Source organism: Bos indicus x Bos taurus, chromosome 16 (assembly GCF_003369695.1).
Source record: "Bos indicus x Bos taurus breed Angus x Brahman F1 hybrid chromosome 16, Bos_hybrid_MaternalHap_v2.0, whole genome shotgun sequence".
Taxonomy (NCBI): Eukaryota; Metazoa; Chordata; class Mammalia; order Artiodactyla; family Bovidae; genus Bos; species Bos indicus x Bos taurus.
Window position 1 is genome coordinate 49,304,288 of NC_040091.1, and position 24,252 is coordinate 49,328,539.

The window sequence follows — 24,252 nt, forward strand, 5'->3', positions numbered from 1 at the left end:
CCAGACCTCCTTGTGAAGGTGGCTGAACGCCTCCTCCCAGGGCCCGGTGACCTGCCCAGACATCTCGCATTCACCTGCTCTCCACTTATCACAACAGGGTTTGAATGAGATTTTTAATTACTAGGCCCATCCAGAGGCCCCTGGGGGAGACTGTTCAATCCCACATGGGTGTGTGTATGTGCTTGGTCCTTCAGTCGTGTCCGACTCACCTACTCACACACAAATCTGCCTCTGCCAAGTGCAAGAAAATGCCAGAAGCCCAAAGTAGCCACTGACTAAGACAGCCTGGATCCTGCAGAGAAAACAAGGATAATAATACTGTATCCAAGCGTCTGCAGGCCTTCTCCCAGTCTTCACATCCCCCTCCAGCAGGTTGGGATCTGGTCGCCCCCAGACCCCCTGACATGGGCAACCCTCCTGTCAGTTTCTACCATGGCCAAGGGTGTCTCCAGGTGAGGATGGGCCACTGTCCCCATGACACAGGTCCAGCTGGCTGAGAGGGGCTCCTGGAGACCACAGGGCACCACACGCTTTCATCACATTCCCAGACACCCGAACCGGAGTCCCAAGGGCCAGCCTTCCACCCTGGGTACCGACACACAGCTCACAGTGGCCCCACCTGGTTCCTTTGGTTTGGTCCAAGGTCAGCTAAGTGATGGAGCTGCTCACCCTGTTGGACTTAGGGAGTGAAACACCAAAAGCTGACCGACTGTCTGCAGGCCCAGCGCTGGGAGCAGGATAGATGGGCCCCTGGTGCCAATTTCTGGGGTGTTCCCCTATCCCCACAGCACCCTGGCCTCATGGCCCAGGTCTGACAGCTGGCCCAAGGCCCTGAGGCCTCTGTCTCCAGGGAGGCAGGGCGCAGAGGGTTCAGCTTGTTTTGCTGTCGCTGATTCGGTCAGTTTCAGTTGGGGGCTGCTTTAAGGAAGACAGTCATGTGACTCCGACCCAGCAGTGCCCTCCCTGTGCCCCCTGTGGCCAAGCTGCGCCCACTGCTAGCGACCACCACCCTGGGACAGGAGCCAGCATCGTGGCCATGGTTTCCTGGGAGGCCCATGTCCTGCCGAGTCCACCACAGACTTCCCTGAACCAAGGCTTCTCTACCTGCTCCCCACAGCCAATAGGCCCTCCAGGTGAGGCCAAGCTTTGTGCTCTGTCTGGTGGATAAAGAATCAGGGGCTCTTTGTCAGAAAACTCGAGGCGGCATCCCCCTATGCCTGGCCCTCCCCTCACTCGGCCACGTGGAATCTGTGGGTCGAAGGGGGTCTCCCAGGGGAGCAGAAAGGCCCTGGGCTTTGGTAATGGGCTTCTCACCTCGCCATGGCCATGGGCCCCTCCTCTTTGAACGAGGCTAGTCTATCAGGATCCAGAGGCAACCTAAAACCCCAGGTAAATGGAGACCTGGGTTCCCTATCCGGGCTGCCGGCCGCAGGGACCAGTGGCACGGCTGAGATGGGCCTGCCCCAAGAGATCTGATAACCAACAGCAGCCTCGGGCGGCTTTATCTAACCTTAAGAAGGTAAGATTAACACCTTCGATGCAGAGAAAGTTAAGACTGGGGGCCCCTTCGCTTTGCAAGTCTGACTCCCAGCCGTGAAACGAGAGCCCCACCTTGGGCCGGCAATCTGCCCAGGGATTTCTGAGCAATCTTACTTTCCACTGGTTTTTTTAGCCCTTTTGTTCATAACGACACTCAGTCAAATGCACAGCCACCGAAACTACCCCCTCCCCGCCGGGGACACACTCCTGCACAAGCACGAGCTTGGTAAACACACATGGGAGCGTCAAGCATCAAGCATCGAGGCCCAGCCTCCCCATCTCACCCGGCTTATTTATTGTCAGAGACGCTAGTCTCCGCAGGCCCCGGGAAACCGGGAAACCGAGAAAAACCTCCCATCGCCCCTGGGTTACTTGTTGCTGCTCTTATTACATTCTCCTGGAAGAATCCAGAGACCCCGGTTCTCTGAACGGAAACCTATGAGAAGCTCCTGGTTGGAAAGTGTGCTGGGCTGGCTCCAGGCTGCATAGGTTAACTGGAGGAGCGGCCGATGGATGCTTTACCAACCAACATCAGCGGAGCGGATCGTGTGGACTTTGAGAGGCTGAAGGACAGAACCAAGCAGCCCATCGTGGGGCTTATTTTTAAAGTCACTTCAAATCACTTCCAGTGAAAAATTGATCTGTCTGTGATAGCTTTTCCTCCTGCTAATGTGATAAATAAATAATTAGCCACATCGTCGGGCTGTTTCATTAAAGGAAAGGATGCTGGATGGGCCAAGATAGAGAAGCCGATCAGAAAGACGGAGCCCGGCTGTAAACCCCCCAATGTTTTATGACACCATTTGTATTCTGTCAGTCACAAGCTTTATGTTCAGCCCAAGCTGGGAACTGAATACCCTATTCAGAGAGGTACTCACGGGCGTGTTATTGCAATTTAATATTTTCGCACACAGACACATCATTATCTCGGAACCTGACACTGGCAGCATAATTCTGTAATTTTTCAAGAGGGCCTAATTTTTCTAAATGTGAGTGCGAGGGCCCGGGATTATCTAAACAGCCCTCGCTCCTCTTTGTTTCTTGTGGGGGTTATAAACTGCAGCAAAGCGCTCGCACATCACCCCTTCGCACATTTGAACTTCTCCCGTCTCTGCTCACACAACAAACAGCTGCGAACGGCTCTGGGCCAGGAGGCCCAGCGGCCACAACCCCCATTTCAGAGGCCTCGGGGAGCTCAGCGGCGTCAGGGGACAGCAAAAGCGAGGGGGGTCTTTGCAAAGTATGAGCGGGCAGGAGGTGCCATGCTGCTGATGAGAAAGAAGAGCCTGAAGGTGCATCTCATTTGGATGGCAGATCCAGGCTCACCCAGCGGTGCCCACATCCGTGTGCACATGCAGCACACACGTGGCCTGGTCCGCAGGCTCCCTGGAGAACCTCTCAGCTCACTGCCCAGAGGAAGGGTGCAGGTGAGGGGCCCTGTCTTCCTTGAGTTGTATCGGCTCTGGCCAGCAAAATGCTCCCTGGCTTTCAGGCAGTTCAAGAATGCACTGGCTTTTCTAGGAATAAGCTAAGGGTGGTTTGCAAAGAAGACTGGGCTTCCCAGGGAGGTATCACAGGGTGAGCAGGTGGCAGCGAGCTGGAAAGAGGCACAGCCTGTGCCCCAAGGTGGTCGCTGCAGCCCCGAGCGACTCGGTTTTCACCAAATGACCCATGTTCTCTGCATCACAAGCTCCTTCCATGAGGGCTCCCAGGAAGCCTGGCCTTCCCCTCCTCACGGACACCCGAGAAATAGCACCAGGACCCCTTGATCCAACTCTGATGACAGCGGGCATCACGGGGAGCAAGGCAGCCACGTCTGAATTTGGGGGCTGGGAATGGCTATCAGGTCGGCACAGGCCCAAGACACTGATTCCAACAGTCAGGACCTGATTCACCCGCTTCCCCTGGATGGAGAACGGAAGCACCCTGCAAGGGGAAAATATGAATTCTGGGGATGTGGCCTCACTATGAACCTTCCGGAGGAAGCGTCATCTGAGGGCAAAACGGTGCCAGCGAGCAACAAGGGCCCCCCTGCTCGGCTGCACCCAGGAGGCAGGACGGACCCCAGAGCTGTCCTGCGGTCAGCACACGGGGTCCCAGTGAGCCTGATTCTCGCTCTTTGTTTCTACATTTTAAGACCGATGTGACCAGGCATCTCTGCAGAAGCCGTTACAGCCCACTGAGCAGACACCAACGTCTAAGCATTTTAAAATGCCTGCTCCTTCCCCTCGGAGACACGGCGAGAAAGAGCAACTTAGATGGGAGCCTGTTATGTGAATCCATATCTGGGTATAGTATTGACCTGTAGCACATGAACACAGACACGGGATTAAACAGTGTCCCAGGAAATAATTGCTACTCAGCTCCCATCATCCCTGGCTGAGCCAGGCACTTCCCACTTGCACTCAAACACCGGAGGTGCCCTGCCTGCCATCGGTACAGAGAAACGCTGTACAAATCTCAGCTGAGTCACTGGATTCGGAGCCGGGGTGGGGGAGGCTCTCAGGGAAGCAATGACAGAAATGGAATTGTCTTCTCCGCACCCCTCCATCCCTCTCTCTCCCTCTCTTCCTTCTGGCCTTTACAACTTGAAACAGAATAGTTGGTTGAGGGTCCAGCAACTCTCCATCAGCACATACCCAAGGCCCTAGAGACCCCAGAACTGGGCATCTCCCAATGTGCTGAGGTGGGGGCGGCCTGCAGGCTCACTTCTCATCCAAACAGTTCAGACACAGAGGTCCCAGGGCAAGGACCCGCTGGGGCCAGTGAGGACCAAGAGTCTGGTGGGCGTCTGTGGCCCACACCCCCTAGCCTCATCACACTGCCCAGAGCACGGTGACATCACCACAGTTTCCTCGGGGGCAGGGGGATCCACCCTGGGAAGCATCCTGCAGCTGCCCAGAGCCCTTGGGCACGTCTCAGCATCCAGCACACAGGAGGCCCACAGATAGCAGGCAGAGATGAACCAACGGATGGAGAGGTGCCGTCAAAACAGACAGAAGACCTGACCCTGCAGGACACGGGAGGCCTCTGATGAGAAGAGAGCCAGCAGACGCCCCCAGCTGTTGAAGCCGCCAAGGTGGAAGTGAGGATGGAAAAGGTTTGGCCTGGCTGGGGGGCCGGGTGGAGCTGGAGGGAGGGGCCCGGCTGGACATCAGGGGCCAAAACAGACCCCCAGCACCTGTGCTACTCAGCTTGAAAATAAAATCATGAACTAAGGACCATATGGGCTTTATTTTCTGGCTGAGCTGGATGGCCAGAACCAAAGCACTGACATGGACGCTTTGTCATGGCCCCACACAGCCCCCACGGAGGAGGCAGGCAGAGAGGACCAGCAAAGTATCACCACAAGCAGGCCCAGGAGGTAAAACTGACTCTCGGTTCTGTCTACCTGGAGGAAGACATCTGGATCCAGCACCACCAGCCGCCCTGAGGCTCATCTCCCCAAACACCATGCTCCCTTCCAGAACCTTCTGTGCCGTCCTCTTCGTAGGCAACCAGGGAGGAGGCAAATACCCACATGTCCGCACCCCGCAGTCCCTCCACTGAGTCACAACTCACTTTCACTTTCCCAGACGGCCTACCTTTCCTGGCTTCAAAGGTGGGGGTCTGGTAGTCCTAAGCTGCAGCAGGCACGAGGGTCAGGAGGGGGACACAGCCAGCCCAGAGTCAGCGTGGACGGAGTGCAGATTCTGGGGCCTGAGAACCATGTGCCACCAAGTCCATCCAAGGGCTGACTCTGGGTTGAGGCCCCCATGTGGCCTCAGGAGCAGCGTCCAGTGGCCCCTCAGGCACGGCCTTGCTATTTGCACCAAGGATGCAGCTCTGCTATTCTTCCTAAAGTCAGAAAGTGGACAAAGAAACTCATTTCTCAACAAACACAGCAGAACCTGAAAAGAGAGCAGACCTCATGCCTGACGACCACCCTGGGCTCATGCAGTCACAGTGACACGGCCTGGTCCCCAGAGCCAGGGGTCTCAGGAGACCCGGCCTGGGTCCTCCTGGCCCACCCTCTCCAGGCACCTCCTTGAGAAATAGGAGGGGGCTTCAGACCCAGAGAGGAGGTGCTAGGTCCCCCTACACATCAAAATTCATTATGGAATATAAAGCTTATATCAAAAAACAAATGTACCTGAATCTATCCAGGGGAGTCGAGGCAAAAGCACAGGGAGACAGTTCTTAGTGTGGCCAGAAGGGCCCAAGTGTGCTTCTGGAACCTTCCTAGGAAACCCCTGCACCTTCTGGGAACACCTCTCATCCCACATCAGGACAGCAGCCCTGGTCTCAGAGCCTCCTGGGCTATTTTCTTCCTGTTAATGCCCCTTGGCACTTCCTGGGACTGGGAAGCGACACCATCCCGCCAGGGGAAGCCCATGGTCCAGCAGGTGGACGATGACAGGAGCACGGAGGTTGAGCCGCTGTATCCTGCCCCTCCCCATCCCCACACTGGGGAACCGGGGGCTTTGGGGCCCGACTCAAGTCTCCTAAAAGTATCTCAGAATCAGGAGGCAGCAGGTGAGAGGGGCCCTGCACTTTGCCCCTCCCACAGATGCCTCTGAGCATCTCCAGCCTCATGCCTGTGGGAGTGAGGAGCAAGCCTGCTCTGCCACGTGCCCCAGAGCCGCAGAGCAGCTCAGGCCGGGCCAGGACTTCCGAGGGCAACATGGATCCCAATGCGTACACACACATACACATATACACATACTCACGCTCGCGCATGTGCGTGCGATCTGGGGCTCACCCCCACGCTGGACAGGATGCACACGCCATCCTGGAATTGTGTGACCCACTGAGAAGGAGCACAAATCTGGTGAATTTCCTGACCAAGTTCATTTTGCAGAAGCAGAAAGTGGGTGCTCGGGGAGACTGGTTCTCTTTTCAGAGATGAGCATGGCAAGGGCTGCCCTCACTTCTCCAGGTTGGAGCTCAGGAACCCCGGGCACAGGATGGGGGCCCTTGCTTCCACTCTAGTAAAGCTTGTTTGTTGGCCCCCTCCTCCCACCTGCGGGGCCTGGAGGGGGAAGCTGGGTATGCTAAGGGTTCTGCAGCATCTTGGGGTGCCCTTTGCCCCGAGACAAATTTCAGATGAATCTGTGTCAACCATTCCACCTCAAGGGCAGGGTCAGGCTAGAATGAAAAAGGGAGCTGGCACTCATTAGGTTTATTTAAAGACAGCCTCCGCTGTCTCCACCCTGAAAGATGCATGTTCGGGGTTGGGAATGGCACACTCGTCAGACAGAGAACGTGCACAGGGTAACGCGGAGCCTTATTTAGAGGAGATAAAATATTCACCAGGACCTAGCTATGTTTTAAAATGATTATAAATTATTTTAACAGTGAATTTGCAAAGGGTTATAAAAACAGCCATAATATATTTTTTTCCTTAGATTCTAGAATTACCAGTGTGACAGCTAATGCAATAATGATTTGTTTCAAATGCCAGTGTTTAAGCTGTATAAAGCTGATTTTATACATTTTTCCAGTAGGCCGCATTGTAGTTAATGAAATTAAACACACCAATCGCATTTGTCCCCAGGGGACGAGGAACTGAACACACCACTGGTTTATTTTTTTATTAAAATAAATTGCAGCCGGCAAGATGGACTAATTGCATACAGAATTGAAAAAGAAACATTCCATTGATATAATTAAGCCAATTTTCATGGACAGAAATAGTTATAGTGGATATAAAATAAGCAAAGCCTTCACCAGAATCTGACTTTCTTCCCTTTTTTTTTTTTTTTCACAGAATGTTAACTATTAAACAAATATGTATCTCAGGCCGGCACACTCCTATCGGCAGCCCCAGGGCATTGTTCCTCCGAGTCCAGAAAAAGGCCGCAGCCTGGCCAGAGCACCTCCAGACCGAGGAGGACTGGCTGGGGAAACCCAGAGACAGGAGAGTGGTCAGAGCTGAAGAGGTCACCCAGGAATGCCCTGGGAGCCCCGAGAGCTCAGGAGCACTGGCCAGCCTGGAATGGCCACAGTGGCCCTGGCTGGAGCCTGAGAAGTGCCCAGACTTGAGGAACAGCGGCTGATTCCCAGCTGGACCTGCAACTGCAGCCGCCAGCCCTGTGGGTCAGTCTGGTCCATGACCACAGCTCCTCCTCTTCCCAACTGCCTGGGGGAGGGGCAGGATTACGTCCCTCCAGATTTGAGGTGGGGGTGGCGGTAGGAAGGTGAGCCAGCAGGTCCAACACCCCCTGCCTGGCTCAGGCAAAAGGTAATAAATGGGGTGCAGACAAGACCAAGCCCTGGTCAATATTCCAGCTTTCCTGCACCTGTCCTGGGGAGAGGACTCCCAGAGCCAAGGGCTAGAGACACCCAAACAAGGCCTCTGCTCAACCTGAGTAGGGAGAGCAAAGTAGAAGAGTCCAGTCCTGGGTAAGGAAAGAATCCAGTATGAAGGAGGCTGAAGGTAGCCAGTTGCATTCACAAGCTATATGCACATAGACGTCTTCTTTGCTTTTTACAAATAGACCTGTTACAAGCTGACCGCTGGCCCTGGGAAAATTCTTAAAACCTGATACATTAAAAAAAGAAAAAAAAATCCTTGGAATTAACTGCAGCCGGCAGTGCCCTGGTGGGGGGCAGGGTACTAAACAGAAAACCCTGGAGGGCTTTACTAAAGTGACCTTCAGTTTCACGTTAACTTGCTGTGTGACCTTGTCAGGTTATTTGACCTCTCTGTGCCCTGGGTTTCTTACCCAGAAAAGTGGTGCCAGCTCACCATACTTTATCCTTCTCAGGGTCAGTGAAAGGAGGTGAGTGAAGTCTCCCAAGTGGACCATGAGCACCTCTACAGGCCCGTCTCCCCGAGGCTGCGGCGGTGACAGAAATCTGGGCAGCGGCTCAGGCTGCAGCCTGCTCTGCTCGGGGGGTCTCCCTGCAGGTGCGCGCGGGAGCGAACGGCCCCAGCGCCAACTTGGCGTAAAGCAGAGATCGCTCCTGGAAAGCCGAACCTCCACCCTCACCTCGGTTTTCCCGCACCCGCCCAACTGAGACCTAGTCTTCCGGGCGCTCTCCCACGTATCTCGGGTCCCAGATCCGCGAAGCGACTTGGAACCGCAGACGGTCTGCAGCCCGCGGAGTCTGGGCGAGGGTCAGCAGTCGGGGGAGGGGGGGAGCGGGATGCGGAGGCCGCCCTTTTCTGTCCAGGAAATCCAGGGAGGCTGAGAGCCCTGGGGGCGGACTGCGGCCGCGGAAGCGGAGGGCTGGGCTGAGCCCAGGGGCGCTCCGGCGGACGGAGCCACCGCCACCGACCTCAGGCGCGTGTAGACGCGGGCCCCGCAACGCACGCCGGAGTTGCAGCGACTTTGTGCGCGGAGAACCCCAAGCCGCGGTGACTATCGGCTCAGCCCGGGGTCCTCAGGCCCCGCGCCCCGGCCCGCGCCGTCTGGAGCCCAGGACAGCCGGAGTCCGCGCCCGCGGCGAGGCCGGGCCGGTTGGCCTCTAGAAGTTTCTCTGCCGCGCGGGGACGGTGCCCCGGCTGTTCCTTGTCCTCCCGCACCGGCTACGTGAGCTGCAGCGTCCAAGACTTGTTACACGGGTTTGATTCAAAACCTGATAAATTGTATTTAACGCTATTTGAAATTTTTTAACGAAATTATTCACAAGATTTTTAATCCTGGATAATTTTTGTTGAAACTCTAATTATATGGCACCTTAATTACTAGCCCAGCCCCCAAGGATCCCTAATTGCCTCCTAATTGAATAAAACAGGGGGCTAATCGCTCCCACGGAGGCCCAGCAAGCTGGCGACCCTCCCCCAAGGGGCTCCTTGATGGGACCCCCGGGCTGGCCCCACCACCCACACCAGGCCTCTCAACAGAATCGCCGGACTGGGTCACCTGCCCCGCACTCTGCCCAGAGGGGAGCTGCCTGGTGAACTGGGGCCGTTGGAGGGTGGGGGAGGCTCAGCCCGCACCTGCTCCAGGCCAGCGGCTGAGAGGAGAAGCCGGCAGCCCTGAGCAGCATGAGGTGATGGGGCTCAGTAGCCCTGAGCAGCCCCTGGGCCCAGCGGCTCCCCTTCCCCCAGCTAGCCCCAGGGGGAGGTCACGCCATGAACCCGCATCTCCCCTCCCGCAGGTCTCGTTGCCCTGGCACATCCGAGGGGCCCCTGGCCAGCTAGAGCTTGAGGGCCATCCGCGCACCGCCGCGGGGCACCTGGCCTTGGCCGCCAGCCCTGCACCCCGCCCCTCCACCGCGGCCTCCGCATTTTCGTCCGAAGCGGGGAGAGCCGCCAGACTCCCGCTGGACATTTCCTGGCGCTGCTGCCCTACCAAGCATCCAGATGGGAAGCTGCTGTCCAGGCTCCTGGAAGAGGACTGGTAGAAGGGGCAGGATTCCCCCAGGGTGGGAGAAGGGCTGGGCCCAGCAAGTCGGGAGCCTAGTCTGTTTCTGCTGGGGAGAAGGAACCGGCTGGGAGCTCAGTCTGCAGCCAGTCTCCCCAACCCTGTCGCACAGACCCCTTTCCAAGGAGGTATCAGGGGTAGCAGCCCCCACCCACCCCCACTCCCACCCCATCCCAGAGGCTAGGTGGTAGCTGGCAGCTGCGAAGGGTAACTTCCCAGGCCTGAAATATACCGTATCTAGGACTCTGGGGTCTGTTGCCTCCATGGGGATCAGGCCTCACCGGTGCTCCCATGGGGGCCCTGGCTGGACACAGTTTGGGAGGCACATCCTCCCTCACACAGGGTCCCCCAGCTGTGCTGTGAAGAGGTCAGGAGGGCACGATGGCTGTGCTGACCTGCCCACCTGGCTCCCAACAGTGCCAGAAACACAAAGCTTTTGTGTGCCATTTCATTTTTAAATACAGGGCAGGGACGCCTGATTTCCCACTGACTAGCCAAGCCCCACCGAGTGTGAGGGGACCCTGCCAGACCTGTCCTCACCCAGATCAGCCTTCCCAGGCAGCTTGAGACAGAGGGCTTCCAGCCGCTGATTCGTAGCCCCGGCCTGAGAGCCCCAGTGGCCTCTGCCCCTGCAACTCAGAGCCCCCAATGTGGGCTCCAAAGGTGCTACCAGCTCACCCAAAACATAGACTCAGCAGGAGAGAGGCCCTGGAAAGGGGTCCTGGGGACACACAAACGAAGTTAGAGCCCCAGATACACTGTCTGGAGCAGTCCCCAAGCTCTGAATCAGGGGATCACAACATCCCACCACCACCACAACCTGGCTGTCCTTCCATGCCTGGCACATGACTGCAGGCACAGCCCTGTGCAGCACACTGGCCCTGTGACCACGACCTCTTTCCCCTCCCCCAGGCCCCTGACCCTGGCAGGATGTAGCTTGGAGGTGGAGGTTCTGTTGGTGGCACCAGAACTGCCCCGCTGCCATGGGGTTTCAGGTAATGGAGTCAGGTCCCCAGGGATGTCCACATCTGGCAAAAATATCGTCAAAGAAATGAAATTTCCCAGTGGACCCAGTGCTCTGTGTCCAGCAGGCACTGAGGTCCCTGTGCCTGCCTGAACCACCTTCTTGGGGAGGGCTGGGGGCAGCTGTCCTAGCTGTGCGACCCAGGCAGGAGGAGTTCCCCAGCTCGCTCCAGTGTAGCTCCATCTGGGTCTGGCCTGACAGACCTGCTTGGCGCTGCGTTTTTCTCCATAAGGACTCCCAGGAAAAGGAATTCTGTGCTCTGCCCTCCCCTTGAGTCCAGTTCTCCTGCTGCTGAGCCAGGCTGCAGGTCAATGCCAGGCATCCATTCTAGGCCCCGAGCAGAGCCAGACCGGGAATCTTCCCCACCTGTCTGGGGTGGAAGAGAGAGCTGTGGGCCAGACCGGCGGGTGGGGGACGCTCGAACTTTCCCCGGCCGCGCCGAGCGCAGGGAGCCGGCCTCTCGCTTGCAGCGAAGGCCTGGCGAGAATTCGGCCGCCTTCCACTTTCTCACTTCACCTTCGGGCCCTTCCTCAGGGAGTCTGACCCGGGCGGCCTGCCACCGGGAAGCCGAGTCACTGAGAAGATTCGCGGTGCACAAACAGACCCCGATATACACTTGAACACGCACACTCCACGCGTCTGCCGGCGGACAGGTAACACACACACAGTCCAGCCGCACCAGCCACTAAACACAGGGCCTCTTTCGCACCAAGAGGGGCCAGAGGTCACAGAAGGCCAGGGAGGCCGAGGCCAGGAGCACTGGGCACAGGAGACTGAAAACGGGCGGTTCAGCGAGGGGCCCGAGCGGCCGCGGGCGGGTCCAGGGGCGTCCTGTGGAGGCTGGAAGTTGCTTTTCCCCCGCGGGCCTAACGCGCGGCCTACAACTGGGCGTGGAGCGGGGGCTGTCGGGCCGAGTCGGCCGACCACCGAACCAAGAGGGTAGAACTTCTTCGGAAAACTGCCGTGAGTTTCGCGCCCCCTGGGCTCATGCTTGGGGGCTCGGCCCTGGGCACTGCGAGGCCCGGCCGGGCAGGATCTGGCCCAGGAGGAGCGGACTGATCGGCCTGGTGGTCCCGCAGGGATTCCCAAGGGGAGCGGGTCCCTCAGGGATTCCCAAGGGGGAGCGAGTGGGCGGGCGGCCGGGGAGGAGGGGGCGGCGAAAGCTGGAGGCGCCGAGAACGCTCCCGGCGACGCTCGCCGCTTCGCTGCAGCCGGGCCGCGGCCGGGCTTCGGGAACCGCGCTCGCCGGGCCGCGGCGCCGCTGCCCCCACCTGCCCGCCTCTCGGGCCGCAGCCCCGGACCGGTGGGCCTGGCAGTGAATGGAGCCAGCGACCGGGGCGCGGAGGGTGCGCGGGCGGCCCCAGGCGCCGCGGCGGTCTGCGGGGCGAGCGGCGAGCGCACCCGGCCGGCGGCGAGGACCGGGCCGGCGGCGGGCTGTGCGCGCGGAGCCCGGGGCTCGGCCCGAGACGGAGCGAAAGAGAAAGTAAGACCGGGGACCCGGCAGTCTCGCCGGGGGCAGCTCAGTCCCCGCCGGGCCCCGGGGCTGTGCCAGGCGAGCGGTAGCGGGAGGGTCCGAGCGGGACCGAGGTCGGGGTGGCGGCGGGGAGGAAGGCGGCCCGGTGGGGACCCTCCTGCCGGGGGCACCGGCGCCGGGGCAGCCGCGCGGGCTGCCGGAGTCGCAGAGAAGCGCCCGCCGCCGCACGGGGCACCAGTTGGGAATAAACTTCACGACCACAGTTCCAAGCCCAGGGAAACATCTCCATTTTGCTCTCCCAGTGGCTATGGCTATCCTGCCGACACCACCCCTGCCTTTGCGCCCGCGGAGCCGGGTGGGCGCCGGCCCGCGCCCCCTCCTCCGCCCCCTCCCCGGCTCGGGGTCTCCCTCCTCTGCGCCCGGCTGGCGGACGCCAAAGGCGGTGCTCTAGCGCCCACTATTTCAAAAGCCCGGAATATGATTTGACCAGGACTGAGAGCCACTCGGAGAGAGAGGGAGAGAGCGAGCGAGGAGGAAAAAGTTGCTCTCCCCTTTCGTCAACTTTTCACTAACTTTCGCTTTTCGCTCCCCTCCACCCCCAGCCCTCCCCCTCCGCCCCCCTCCCCGGCCCCCACCGCGCGCCTCGGGTTCCCGGGCCCGAGCGCCTGACACTGGGGGGGGGGGGGGGGGAGGGGGTTCGGCGAGGAGGGGGCCGGCGCCTTCGGGGAGCGCGCGGCCCGGGCGCCCCGAGCCTCCGCGCCGAGCCCGGCCGCCCTGGAGCGCGGGAGGCGGAGCAGCCCCCGGGCCGCGCGGCCGATCCGGGGGCCGAGAGCCTGAGGCGCGCCGGCCGCGCCCCGACGCGCACCCCTGGCCCGGACGCCCCGGCCCGCGGCCCGGGCCCGGCGGCGCGGCGCGGCCGAGCGCGGGAGACTTACTTTTGGCTAGCTTCCTCGCCCTCGCCTTGGATCGCATGGTGTCGGCTCGCGGAACCTCTCTCCTCCTCCTTGAGTCCAGAAGCAGCTACACACTATCTTCATCTCCCCAGCATTGTCAGTTTGGACACCTTCGCACATGCGCACAGAGCACTCAATCTGACACCCCTCGCCGGGGCCAAAAAAACTTTGCAATGTATTCATCGTCTTCATCGTCGCGCCGCCGCCGCCGCCGCCTCCTCGGCGCGGGATTGGGGGGCTCTCCTCGGCCTTCCCGGTCTTCACCTCACTTATCTCTCACCCCCCCCGCCCCCTCCCTCCCTCCCCCCCCCTTTTCCGCGCAGCTAGGAACTGGCCCTTTAAGAAAACATTCCGTGCTCCGCGCTCCCGCCCGGGGCCCGCACCCCGGACACTTTAAAAAGACCCAGGTGGCCCCGGAGGCGAGGTGACTCCCCCCCCTCCCCTGCGTCGCGTCGCGCGGCTGCTCCCGCCCCAGCTGGGCCGAAGATGGAGTGGCGGCGGCGTTTGTCCTCAAGACTTCCTTGGATCTGGGGGCAAACGCGCCGACAGTTCGGACGCGGGTCTGGCTGGTTTTGCTTCGTTTTATTGCATTTTATTACTAATTAAAAAGCTTCGCGTTCACCGTCGTCCCAGCCCGCTTTCCTCCTGGCTCTCCCCTCCGCCCCTGCCCCTGGCTCGCGATCTCCCGAACCCGGCTCCTCCGAAGCCCCTTTCGGGCCCCGCCGCCCCCCTCGGGCCTCCCCGGCCCCCGCCCCCTCCCCTTCGCCCCCACCCAACCGCTCTAGCTTCGGGCTTCGCGGCTCAAAAACAACAGCGGCAGCGCCGCCAGCTCCGCGCTCAGCCACTGCCCGGGCCGGCGGGCGGGACTCGGACCCGCCGCCCTCGGTCTCGCGCGGAGCTGCGGGGAGCAGCGCGCGGGGCACTGGGGAGGTGGCACCCGGGCAGCGGTCCCAACGCCCGGCGCCCCGCACCTCGCCTCCCTCGGGCAGGCCTGCGCTCTCCTGCCTCCGCGGTCCCAGGTGAGTACCCAGCGGCGCGAGCGCCCAAGCTGGGCCACCACGAGCGAACGGAGCCTCTGGGGACACGTCCCCCTCGCCTCTCGAGGCCCAGGTGCGTCTCGGGCTGGAGAGCGGGCGGAGGAGCAGGTGCCGGAGTCCGGGTGGGAGCCGACTGGGTGAGTGTTTCTTCTGCCCCGCAGCCCTCAAATTAGGAGGTGCGGCAACGAAGGGGCAAGGCTGGGCGCAGGCCGGGTGTCCGGGCCCAGGGCCCTGGAGGGGACGGTGAGAATTGGCCTGTCGAGCATGTTTGGGATTCAAGAATGAATTGGAAGCAAACGGAAGAGCTGACATCCCCGCGCCCTTTCAAGTACCGGGGTTCTGCCAGTCTCCGGGACTTGGAGCTGCCCGCAGGGTTAGCCTGAGCCGGAGAGGGGTCCTGGGCAGCGGTGCGGGGTATCTGTTGCTCCGAGGGGGTCCGGGCGTGCCCCTCCCCTTTGTTGTGCAGGGAGACCAGTGGGGCCTCCTCTGGGATCTACATTCGGAGCCCCGTGCCCTTGCCATAACGGAGGTGAACTGGCAGTGTCCAAGGAACTACCCTGAGATCCCGGAGTCTAGCAGAGGCACCCTGATGGCGAGGGGTGCATGGCCCACGCTACCCCAGAGGAGAAGCCGCTGGAAGAAGCCTCGCTTGTCAAAAGCCAGCGGCAGTGTGCTGGGCCTTCCGCCCTGGCCTCTCTGTAGTTCGAATTGCTTCCCTGCGGGGATCCCAACCCTGACAGAGCCCCTACTGCTGGAGGGTGTCCAGTCTGGAGCCCCCTCACCGCCCTGGATGGAGAAGGCACTCTCTGCCCGGCTCTGGTGCCCACCGACTGCCACCTCCACTGTTTCCAGCCCTCGGTGAGTGTTGCCCGTGGTGGCAGCGCGGAATTCACCCGCAACTCAGTCTCATGGCCCACCCGCCTTTCGGCTGCCTGTCCCCCACCCCAGCCCTCCCCCTCGTCCTGTCCCAAACCCTGACCATCTTTCCTCGGAGACTTCGATCAGAGGGCTCCTGGGCCTTGCTACTTGCCCCTCAGGGGCTTGCAGGGGAGTCCGCACTTGCAGGCGGAGTAGGGCATGGCTGCAGGTCCTAGTGGTCTCAGACCTCCCCTCTGCCCAGAGTATGTGAGGGGAAGAGTCGCTGGGAGAGGGAGGAAGGTGGCTGGAGTCCTTCATTTGGAACTGTCTGCTCCACCCAACCACCACAGGCTCTAGCTGGAGCAGAACAGGGCTGGGCGCTGGCCAGAGAAAACACAAGGTCACCCTCATACCTCCGCACCCCATATTCTCCCAGCTCCTTTAGGCCAAGGGTGCTACAGTGGCTCCTGTGAAGCACCCCCACCTGCTGTGAGGGTCCCTTCCCCACCCAGATCCCCAGCTTTGCACTGTTTCTCTCACCCCGAAGGCACCCACAGGACCCGAGGTCAGGAAGGCCCAGCTTCCTTCTGGGGGTGCTCCAGCTCACTCAGGACCTCTCCACGCTCCCTCCCTCAGCTCAGGAGGTGATTAAAATTGTGGAGCACCCTTCAGACTCTGGGATCACACCCTCGCCAGCCAGCCCGCCAGCCCGGGGAAGGAGGGCAGGTGTCCTGCAGAGAGAGCCCTTTGGTGCCCTTGTCTCTTTCCTGTGGTCCCCCAGGGCCCTGGAGGGTGGGGAGGGGCTGAGCTCAGAGCCTGCCTGGGGAGGGGTAAACTAGCGATCAGGGATGGCCAGGAAGGCAGCTGAGGTACTGACACCCCCAGGGCACTCTCTCAAATTAGCCTCGTCAACTAGAGAAGCCCCGGCAGGCCGTCCCCAAGGCCATGGCCCGGCCTGGCCAGGCCCTGCCCCCGCGTGGTGAGACTTAGACCTGACCAAGAGCAAGCAGGTCAGGCTTCAGGGAGAGTACTGGAGAGTGAAGGGGTGGAACAGAGAAAATCAAAGACAGGTCCTCCCGGCAGCCAGCTCCATGTCCTGCCCCGCTTCCCCTCCACTAACCCCTCCCTGCTGACTTTAGGAGTCTTGGGGAAACAAGCCAGGCCAGTCGAGGCAGAAGACAGGCTGTTTTCATTTCAATGGTGCTAAAAGGTTGAAAGGCTGTTTTTCAAAGTGAGCTAAACTTTGGGGATTCTCATGACTGGTGCAGGGACTTGGGGACCCCGCGCTGGGGTTGGGGGTGCAGAAGTGCCACCCATCCCCGTCGTCCCTGGTGCCCTCCTCAGGGGCACTTCCAGCTCTGTCAGACCATCCGAGGGCGGATGGGGTGTGGGCAGCCGTGTGCTCTACACCCTAAGAAGTTTGGGAACGGACTTCAACCCTGGGATCTAGGGCACTGGAGAGGGACTTTTACCAGCAGTTTCTGCCACAGTCTAGAATCCTGCTTCAACCCGGAGCCCAGCCCACTCCCAGCCTTCCCAGCAAGAGAGGAAGTGTGGTTGGAGACCCAAGACCAGATGAACTCTTTTGGGAAAAGGCTGGGTTTGGGAGGGAGCAAGTGAAATTAGTCCTGCAGGGCTGTCAAGAAGCCTCTGTGGGCCTGGGGCTCCCAAGAAACCCAGACCAAGGCGTCATGCACTCCCAGGGTCCACACTGTGGGGCTAGAGGGTCCCTTTGCTCGGCCAGGAGCAAGTGGGCCCCATGCCCACTTGTGGAGGCCTGGTCTGTGGAGAGGAGGTCTGTATGGCGAGGTTTGTGTGCCTGGAGGTGCAGGATCAGAGATGCCCAGAGAGCCCCTCTGCTGACTGCGGCTGGGAGGTGGGAATGGGCAGCCTACGACCCAGATGCAGTGACCCTGCTAGGTTCTCCTCTGTGCTCACTGAACTTGACCACTGGCTTCAGGTACTCAGTCTCCCGGTTCCATCGGATTCCAGGTCAAGTTTTGTTCACCCTCAGATTCTTGCTCTGGAAAACAGTAGCTGGGGAAATAAAAGCAAGCTCCATTAGTTTATAAGCCGGGGCTCCTCTCCGAGTTCCGATTTCCGGAACTGCCCCAGGAGGGGGTCCAGACCGCCAGCCTTGCCCCACCTCCAACTTGGGGCCAGGCGTCCGGCTGAGACAGAGGTCTCCCTCTCTGGGCACATTCTGCCCAGAATGGGAATGGCTCCTATTTGAGCAGCAGCAGGAGGAAGACCACGAGGGACGCTTAGGGACAAGCAGTATGGTTCCCAACTACACAGAGAAGAAAATGGAGATGGTCTCGGAGGAGCCCAGTAGGGGACCCTTCGGGGACTGAATGCCTTCCAGCCCAGGGTGATCAGGGTTTGGTCCAGCAAGGGGGTGGGGGGCACAGACAACCTACAGAGCCCTTTCTTCCCCAGCCGGACCTCCACACCGGCCTGCCATGGGTGCTGCCCCAGCACTGCGCCTCACCTGGAACCACAGGCACCTCCCTGGATCCTGGGGCTGATATTTCAGGCTCCTGTTTGACCCTCTTCCTACCCCAGACCTAGAGGCACTCGCTGTGACCCAGGCAAGGTTACAGGACAGAAGGACACAGGTCCTGATTTCTGGCCCAGCGAGGTCAGAAGCCATGTGCCAAAGCCTTCCCTCTGCAGCTCAGAGCAGACTCCTCCTGGCAGGGCACCCACACCGAATCCCTGCTTCTGGAGTGGGTTGCAGAGAGGGTCTGGATGCTTCCAACCAAGACTTCCCCGGGAATGTGAACCATGCAGCAGATGCCGAACAAACCCCAGATGTTCAGAACCGGGGCAGGGGCAAGCTGTCTTCTGTACACGGGCCGCCTCCTGGGAGGGCCTGCTGATTCTTCTGCCTGGTCCTGGAGTCCTGGCCTGGGCACCACCGCTCAGGAACACAGGTGCCTGGGAATCGCAGCTGGGGACTGCCCCAGGCTTCGGGAGGAGGCGTGTAACCGGGACTTTCGTTTTCTTTCTTTTTCTTTTTTTTTTAAAGAGATTGAGGCTGTGGGCTTGACCTCCCTCCTTTGAGCCAGGTGGGAGATGGCCCCGGATTGCCGGCCCAAACTGGCGGCCCAGAAAGCGCAGGAGGCGCCCGGTGACTCCTTCCCCGCGGCGCGCCAAGCGGGCCGAACTCCGCGGCTGAGTCGCGCGGCTCCAGTCACCGCGCGCGGGCTCGGGCTCCGGCCTCGGAGAGCGGTAAACGGAATCGGTTTCCCACGGTTTCCCCCTTCATCCCAGGGCCTTTCAAAAGCCGCTCACGAATTCCGTCGTCCAGTTTGCGCGGATTCTGAGCCTCGCATTCACCCAGTGCCACCTGGAAAGGGGACCCTCGAGCCTCCCGCATTCCCGGGCCTCCAGCCCGTGCACACGGGGAGCAACTTCGTTCCCCTGAGCGCCCTGGCCCCACGACGCGGGCAGAGCTCCGCCCGGTAAAGGTGGCACTGTGGTCGCTCCGGAATGCTGCCCGCGTGGACGCGGCCGCCGCCTTCTGCTCCCGGTTCCGGCTGCGCGCGGGCAGAGCCCTGGAAACAACGAAAACGGCGAGCAGCGTTGCTTTCCGGATGTCGGAGTCCCGGAAGCCTCTGGGTGCGAGCCGGTCCTCCGCGTCCCCAGACGTCCCAGGGCCGAGCTCACCGCCGGGCCGCCGGTACCGAAACAGACTCCCCCAGTCGGCTTGCCGGCAATCCACGCCTCGGTTTGCAAAGCCCTCTCCTCCGGACCTTGGTCCCTGCCCTCCCCGCACCCGACCCCGTTAGTTTGGAAACCAAATTTCTCCTTTGGTCCCTCTGCAGACGTGACCCCAGAGGAGGACCTGCGGGGAGATGCTTCTCCGAGCCTCAGTTTCCCCACCTGTGCAACGGGGCCATAAGTTCCTGCGCCCCTCCCAGGGTTGATATGGGATTGGCAGGGAGAGAGGACCTGGAAAACGCCCGACGGGGCCCAGTTCTGCCCACCCTTTGGGGCCAGGTTTGCGCCGGTGGGGTTCAGCTGTCGTGCACAGACTCGAAGGGGCCCAGGTTGCGCCTAGCGATCGCCGTCCTCCCTCCATCTCCTCCATCTCCCCCCGCCGCCCTCACCCCGGAACTTCCCTCTCCGCGGGCGCAGTGGTGGAGGTGTGAGGGTCCCGCTTGGCGCCCAGGCGTCTCCGCTCAGCCTCTGGCCGGGGTGTTGCTCGCCCTGGGCGGCTCTCTCAGGTTCCTTTGAGGCCCCGCGTGCAGAAAGATTTTTAAGGCAACAGGCTCCTACTGTCGGGGTGGTACCACCGGACACCCCAGATCTCGCAAAGGGTGGGTGATGGGACTGCCCCGGGAGGGGACAGGATTCCAGCTGAGCTCCTAGAAGGGAATTTACCACCGCCCCCTATATGCCGCGGTGGGGGATGGCCAGTGGGTCTGGGAGGGGCCCTGGGGCATGACCTTGGGTTTAAAGATCAGCCTGGGGACTTCCTTAGTGATCCAGTGGTTAAGCGTTTCCCTAGCAATGCAGGGGCTCAGACCTGATCCCTGGTCAGCGAGCTAAGATCCTACATGCCAACATGCAGGGCCAAAAGATTAAAATTAAAGAAAAAAATATCAGCCTTAAACTATGAAGCTGAGCCGGTAAGGGAGAGAATTGAGGGACTGAATGCCTTCATTCAGGGGAGGGGCATGGCCTGCTCAAAATGTCCTGGCTGCTCACTGCTTCTCTGGACAAGACCATTGGAGGGTAAGGGGGTGGGGAATCGGGTGGCCAGGGGAGACCAAATGGACACACTCTCCCCAGGTCCCTTTTACCTGCTGCTAAACCAGTCATTGCAGGAAGCTCTCTTGAACAAGCAAGAAAACAGAAGAGCCCAGAACCGCCTCAGGCAGGGGAAAAAATTACCCCTCGTGCTGCCTGACCCGAAGCTGACAGAATCGGTCGAGGATTCCTGTCCCCTGGGGCAGGGCCGCCTGCTTCTGCCTCAGGCACCCAAAGCCTTGCACAACCCTGGGGCTGCAGGGAGGGAGCGGGCACTCGCGGTTCTTGGCTGTGCTGCCCCTGACAGGACTTAGCCACCTCCGAGGCAGTGGAGCTCCCTCCTCCTCCGCCCTCGCACATCCGCAGGAGGTTCCCTGGTGAAGGAAGGACCAGTGGTGGCCAGAGTGGCAGGTCAGGGGACCTCACTGAGGACTGAGGGGCTAGGGTAGCAGCCCCTCACTCATGGGAGTCCCCCCACCCTCGCAGTGGTATCAGTGAAGTTATTATGAGTGTCCTGCTTGGTAGGGGGCAGCAGAGGGACTGCCTGAGCACTGCCCCTGCCACTCACACAGGACGCCCCCTGCTTCCCTTCCAGGACAAGCAGGCAGCTGTTGGGGCGGGGTGGGGTGGAGGGTGGGGTGGGGGGGGTAGGAGTGGGTGGGAATGGGGGTGGGGGGTGGAGGGGTGTGGGAGGGTACGGTCGGGGTGGCGGGGGGGAGGGAGCAGATCAGAGGAGCTTAGCTTAGTCAGAGCCAGAGGCTTCCCCATTCTACCTGGGGCTCTGGGGCAGCCCCCCACCAGCTTCCTGGGCATCTCAGTTCCCACAGTGTAATTTGGGGGCGAAAAAGTGGGTGTTGTGGGCATAGCTGTAGGCAAGTGTGCTGCCTGGCACCTCCTGGGAGCTCAGGTTTTTGGAGCTGGGACGGCTATCAGCAGGGTTCCCTGCGCCCTCTGACCCCTCCTCTCCCAGAACCAAAGCCTGTCCCTCGGGCTGACCTGGATTCATGGAGGGCTGTTCTCTGCTCCCGTGCAGGCCACAGAGGGCCAGTTGGACTAGGATGAAGGACGGGGCTTCTGGGAGCTGTGGGTTCCCCTCCCCCTGCGGCTCTTCATGGGTTCCCAGAGTCAGGCCCACTCTGCCTTCAGCGCCTCTCACAGGCACCATGTGCCTGCTAAGAGGCTAAGGCTCTCAGACCATGTGCAGACTTTTCATTTATTCATTCAATCATTGACTTACAGCCAGATGCCCTGGTAAGGCTGGGGCTCCTGAACTTACAGTCACACAGTGCGAGCTGAAGTGAAGGCTGTTTGTTCCCGCACACCTGCAGCTTCCAGAGCATCTTACTCTGCCCTCCCCTTTCCCTCCCCCCCCAGGGTCCCAGTGCTTGGAGCTCAGTGAATGAAAGAATGAATGAATGAAGAGGGCTGAGTGAGTTGAAAGTGACCCTGGGATCCCTGAAGGCTGATCTCAGCCCTAGAAACGGGGGAGGGGAGGTCCAGGTGACCTTCCAGGCTGTGGCCATGGGCCCACAGCCCTGTGCTGAGCGTCCTATCCTTTACCTGTCCCCACCCTGCATCCGGCAGCCTGTGCCAAGTGACAGGGATGCAGCGATGAGCAAACCACCCAGATGCCCTGATGTGCAACGCACGATTTGGAAAAGGGAAGACCACTTGCTCAGGGGTGAGTGAGTGGGTGGGGTCAGCTGGGTGCTGGGGACAGTGGACACAGGCAGAAAGAGCATCCTCAGGAGACATGTGGTCTGTCCCTCAGTTCCCTGGCCTGGAATATGGAGCCCAGGGGGTACTGGGGCTCCAGAGCCAGGCAGGGTGCTGGCAGCTGCCCCAGTCACTCCCACCCTTGGGCTCCATCCCAGTGCATATGGCCCTAATCCCACACCATGGAACCACAGTGAGGAGACACTGGTGCTCAGAGGAGCGAGAACTTTCCTGGGAGGTGCAGTGGGAGTCACCTGGCTGACACAGAGCCCTGCTCCAGGCAACCCTTGAAGGATGTCTACAGAGGGAGGGGTCTCCATCGGGACCTTTCCTGGTTTCATGCCCTGACAGAATTGTGAGCTCCAAAGGGGGATCCTGATGATGACCGAGATGTTTATTTGCCTGTGTCCAGAAAGACTTGGCCACCAGGCTTTGTATTTCCTCAGAGTCTAGCTGTTGCTGGACAGTCAGGACCCCTCTCAGTGTGGGCATCCCAGGGCCATTCTGGGGCACAGACCAGTGGCTTTGGGGGCCTGGTTTGGAGCCAACATTTCAAGCTAGTCAGACTTAGAATCTGGGCTTCTGTGAAGAAATTTCCAATCATGAAATGTGTCATTTGAAAAAATATATGTGTCAGTTAAGTGTGCACTGAGCCTGGACCACATGGGATAGGGTTGTTCTAATAAACACGAATAAGCCAGTTTTCACATTAAAGAAATAACAGTTTCAAGTAGAAATGTGGTGCTTTTAAAAGAGGTTAATTAATAAACAGCAGGTAATTGTTCATGGCACATGGTGGCAGAGGGTAATTTTCATTTTAGAGGAGAGAAGGGCCACATGCCCCCCCCAACTCAGATTTTTTGTGTAATAATCACCTTGGCTTCACCTCCGCCTTTAATTTTTACAGCTGGAGCTGTTTATCATCGCTCCAACTTTCACTAAAAAGGAAAAACTATCACTTAAACAAAGCCATTGAAAACTCAGCATCATATGTGGATTTCTTAACATAAATAAATCATACAAACCAAGATTTATGTTCTCCCAATGATGTCATTCGCTGAAGGCTGCCTTCCCAATCAAATCAGCGGTTAGTGACTCTCCTTTTGTGTGTATGCTTTTTGCAAAATAAGAAAAGCAGCGCTGGCATCCTGGCTGCTCTCTTTCTCTGCTCCGCCCAGGACATCAGAAAGGTCTCCCTGCATCAGCACAACTGGGTCAAAACGGTGATCACGGATTCAACGCCACAGATGGCATTTCAAGCCTTTGTTTTTGAAACGCAGGTTCTAAGTTGAAAGACTGTTAAGGCTTCCTGAAGGGTTTGCTCAGACCCCAGCAGAAGCTGGGGGCCCTGGGGGTCTCTCGGAGCCTAGGATGAGTTTGGCTGCAGGGTCATCACGTTGAAATGAGCGAGGACCTCGACAGTCACCTGTGATGGGGAGATGAGATGTGGTTGCTCCGTATAGTGGAGGAGTGTCAGTCACAGCAAGGAACGAAGCCCTGATGTGGACCACAGTGTGCACGAAGTTGGCGAATGAAGCCAGTCAGAGCAGGTCACGTACCATTCCATTCCACCTACATGACATGTCCAGGATGGGCAAATCCACAGAGACAGAAAAGAAGCAAGTGGTTGCCAGGGTAGGGGAGAGGACGTGGCGGGTGACTGCTTCCTTGGCACAGGGTTTCCTCCTGGGAAGATGAAAATGTTCTGGAAACAGATGCCCACTTTATTTATTTACTGAAGTCTTCCGTGTTTGTTTTTATTGCTGCACCGGGTCTTAGTTGCAGCACATAGGGTCTTCATCGCGGTGTGCAGGATCTTTAGTTGCAGCATGCAAAGTCTTCGCTGCAGCACGTAGGATCTAGGGATCAAATCCGGGTCCTCTGTGTTGGGAGAGCAGAGTCCTAGCGACTGGACCACCAGGGACATCCCAGACAACCCACTTAAAAATGGAGACTGTCGTGCTATGTTAATTGTATCTCAATAAATCTGTTATTTAAAAATCACTACTGAGGACATATGTTTTAAAAGCTTTATGTTCATTTTAAAGTTTTTTCCATTTTGAAATGATCACACAGATGGGTCAGTGTGTAAGACCTCATGTGCACACCTGGAGTGTATAACATGAGCACTGACCTCAGCTCCTGGGTGAATGAAGCACGAGCTTGTGATAATTTTTCTTCAAAGTTCTCTGTATAGCTCCTTCCCCTAACTGCATCCCCTTCAACCAGGCCAGAGGTAACGACCCCACAGGTATTTGTGTTAACTATCTCCTAGACTTGTTTTCCAGTTTTATCACCCAAGACAGATCCCTGAAAATGGGAGACCAGCCACAGAAGCTTAAGTTCAGTTCAGTTCAGTCACTCAGTTGTGTCCAACCCTTTGTGACTTCATGGACTGCAGTACACCGTGCCTCCCTGTCTATCACCAACTCCTGGAGCTTGCTCAAACTCATGTCCATTGAGTCAGTGATGCGATCCAACCATCTTATCCTCTGACGTCCCCTTCTCCTTCTGCCTTCAATCCTTCCCAGCATCAGGG

General features: G+C 59.2%; 1 protein-coding gene and 1 long non-coding RNA gene across 4 annotated transcripts in view; one reads left to right on the forward strand and one right to left on the reverse strand.

The window, feature by feature from the left end:
• Window positions 1–13,939, reverse strand: part of PRDM16 (PR/SET domain 16) — a 340,933-nt gene extending 326,994 nt beyond the window's left edge. For all 3 annotated transcript variants that reach the window (XM_027565121.1, XM_027565122.1, XM_027565120.1), the window contains exon 1: window positions 13,327–13,939. In XM_027565121.1, the coding sequence (XP_027420922.1) occupies window positions 13,327–13,363 (37 nt within the window). In that variant the 5' untranslated portion in view covers window positions 13,364–13,939. The remainder of the gene's footprint in view (window positions 1–13,326) is intronic.
• Window positions 13,940–15,245: 1,306 nt separating this feature from the next.
• Window positions 15,246–23,717, forward strand: LOC113906669. The gene is made up of 4 exons (XR_003514955.1): window positions 15,246–18,175; window positions 18,271–20,408; window positions 21,372–21,678; window positions 22,621–23,717. It is a non-coding gene; the product is annotated as an uncharacterized LOC113906669 (long non-coding RNA).
• The last annotated feature ends 535 nt before the right edge of the window (window positions 23,718–24,252 follow it).